Source organism: Polyodon spathula, chromosome 9 (assembly GCF_017654505.1).
Source record: "Polyodon spathula isolate WHYD16114869_AA chromosome 9, ASM1765450v1, whole genome shotgun sequence".
Classification (NCBI taxonomy): Eukaryota; Metazoa; Chordata; class Actinopteri; order Acipenseriformes; family Polyodontidae; genus Polyodon; species Polyodon spathula.
Genome location: NC_054542.1, coordinates 2,634,252 through 2,636,792, shown reverse-complemented (window position 1 = coordinate 2,636,792; position 2,541 = coordinate 2,634,252). Strand labels below are relative to the sequence as shown.

At 36.4% G+C, this 2,541-nt stretch overlaps 1 protein-coding gene across 1 annotated transcript; it reads right to left on the bottom strand.

Annotated features, from left to right (window-relative positions):
* Nucleotides 1–227: 227 nt before the first annotated feature.
* waif2 (Wnt-activated inhibitory factor 2) lies at nt 228–1,561 on the bottom strand. Its single transcript, XM_041260214.1, has one exon. The coding sequence runs from the start codon at nt 1,340–1,342 to the stop codon at nt 272–274; it is 1,071 nt and encodes a 356-aa protein (XP_041116148.1). The 5' UTR covers nt 1,343–1,561; the 3' UTR covers nt 228–271.
* Nucleotides 1,562–2,541: the final 980 nt, after the last annotated feature.

Sequence of the window (2,541 nt, the reverse complement as noted above, 5' to 3'; positions counted from 1 at the left end):
CTTTCTTTCTGTGGTAAACACATACTCACTTCTTTCAACATAAACTAACAGATTGCAGTTACAGTAGTGGGGAACTTGTATTTGTCTTCCAGCTGTTAAGTATCCCGCTTGTATATATATATATATATATATATATATATATATATATATATATATATATATATATATATATATATATATATATACACACACACACACACACACACACACACACACACACACACACACACACACACACACACACACACACACACACATTTACAGTAATTGATTATGCAGCAACATTGGCAAGTCTAGGGTCGGCATCAAGTTCGTATCTGTAATGATATACATCCATTTGGTCACGACAAGCTTCTCTGATGTTGTTCAACCATCTTTTAATACCTTTTCTATTCAAATACAAGACCATGAGGAAAATGACCCCGACCAGCGCTAATACAATACCAAGCAATACATAGGACACCGTTTCCAAATCCGCATTTCCACACTCCAGATCCTCCGTTTTGAGTTTCAAAACCAGCGTTCCGTTTAGGCGCTCAGGACCAAAACACCTGAGGTGAGCGGCATCTGGTACCTGGGTTGTGTTAGCTAGCCATGAATATAAACTTTCCAGGCTGCAGTCGCACATAAAAGGATTAAACTGTAAGTAAACTTGAATTTTCTCATGTTGCGACCATTTTAAAATTATCTCGGCTTCCACAGTCTTAAGGGAGTTATTGGTCAGATCGAGTGTTTTAAGATTCTGCGAGGCAAACAGTTTGACAGGGAGACTCGACATTTTATTACCTGACAGCTCCAGCCTTGTCAGACTGCTCAAACGTCCAATGCTGCGAGTATTAATCATCTGTTTTCCAACAGAATATGACAAAGATGTATTCAAACTTAAAACATTCAGTTTGTGTAGCCCCCAAAAAGCATCGTCGGATATGTTAAGTAACCGGTTGCTGCTTAAATCCAGTGTTTTGAGACTGGGCAAACATTCAAATGCGAACGCTTCAATAAACTGAATCTTGTTACCAGAAAGCAAAAGAGTGGCAAGAAGTTGTAGCGACGTCCCGTTTGTTGCAAAGGCGCCTCTTGTTAAAGTTGTAATATTATTTCCACTCACCTTCAAAGTTTCAACCCATATGGGCATGTCCTTTGGTACCGTACTGAGGTTCATGTCAAGACAGGTGACAGTGCTAACATTTTCAAAGCAGTCGCAGGAAGGTGAGCACCCAAAGGCAGTCCGTGTCAGCAAACACAGCATGCAAATCACCGAAACCCAGCAGAAACATGGTCGTTTGGGTATACGAAACGCGGTGCTGTTTCCCTGATACAACCAAAGCTTTCTTTTTGCCATTATTTGTTAAATTCCCTGTAGCACAACAGCATCAACAGGCTGACATGTCGCTGCGGGCAGACAAGATTATGCGATTTTTAGATTTTGCATATTGTTGATTTCCTTTATGTTTTATGAAAAATTAGGAGAAGACGAAGGAGCTTGATCCCAGGTTTTCACAAGCACAGACAGGCTTGCTTCTGGCTTTTATTGAAGCCCATGCCCATCTGATATTGGAACTCTCCAGCAGACCTGCAGGGAAGGTCATTGTCTTAACTGTCCACTTAATTCCTTATGGTTAGAAATAAGCCTCGCCTCTTTTTGTGATGAAACTGCAGTCGATAGTGTATAATGTGTAAAAAGCTAAATTCATGAAGCCTTCACGCAACAACCCAATTATGCACATGCTTTACCCATATTGAATGCTAATGTCTACTTGGATACTAATAAAAATTATGTTCCTAATTATGACTACTTTAGAAATTATCCTAAATAATCTATATGTAATGGGAACACCCTTTTTTGCAGATAGTTCTGGCCAGTATAACAATGTGTCTATTTACATAAAGCTATATGTGCAAATTAAAGCTCATACTGTTTCCTTTAGTTTAATACAGTCGTTTCTTCAGCACTCCCTCTGCCCCAGTCCTTGTTTGACTATTTTGCATGGGACTGGTACAGTTGAAGCCATCACTACAATTACTTGATAAGTCTCACTTTTTTGAAACCAAGGAAAAAAAAAAAAATTGCAAATTCAGTGACATAATACAGCATTTACTATGGTTTCCATATTTAATGAAGAATTCTACAGTAAATGAGAACATTTACAGTATATATATATATATATATATATATATATATATATATATATATATATATATATATATATATATATATATATATATATATATATATTAGCTCAAAGAGCCAGCTGCCCAACATTTCGATATGTTGTACATATCTTTCTCAAGGGAGCCTGTGTTTGAATCAAAATATTAGAGGTATTTATAGGTGTTTGACGACATGACAACTACTTGTTATTGTTTATATTCAAATCCATGATTTATTCTTACATGATGTAATGGTGTTCTATATGTGACAACATTTTTACTTATATCTTGTATATATTTGTAAATTACCATAATACATACTGCAGACTACGATAAAAGTGATTTTTAAAAAAATGCTTTACCTTGAAATATGTCATCACAGTAAATACT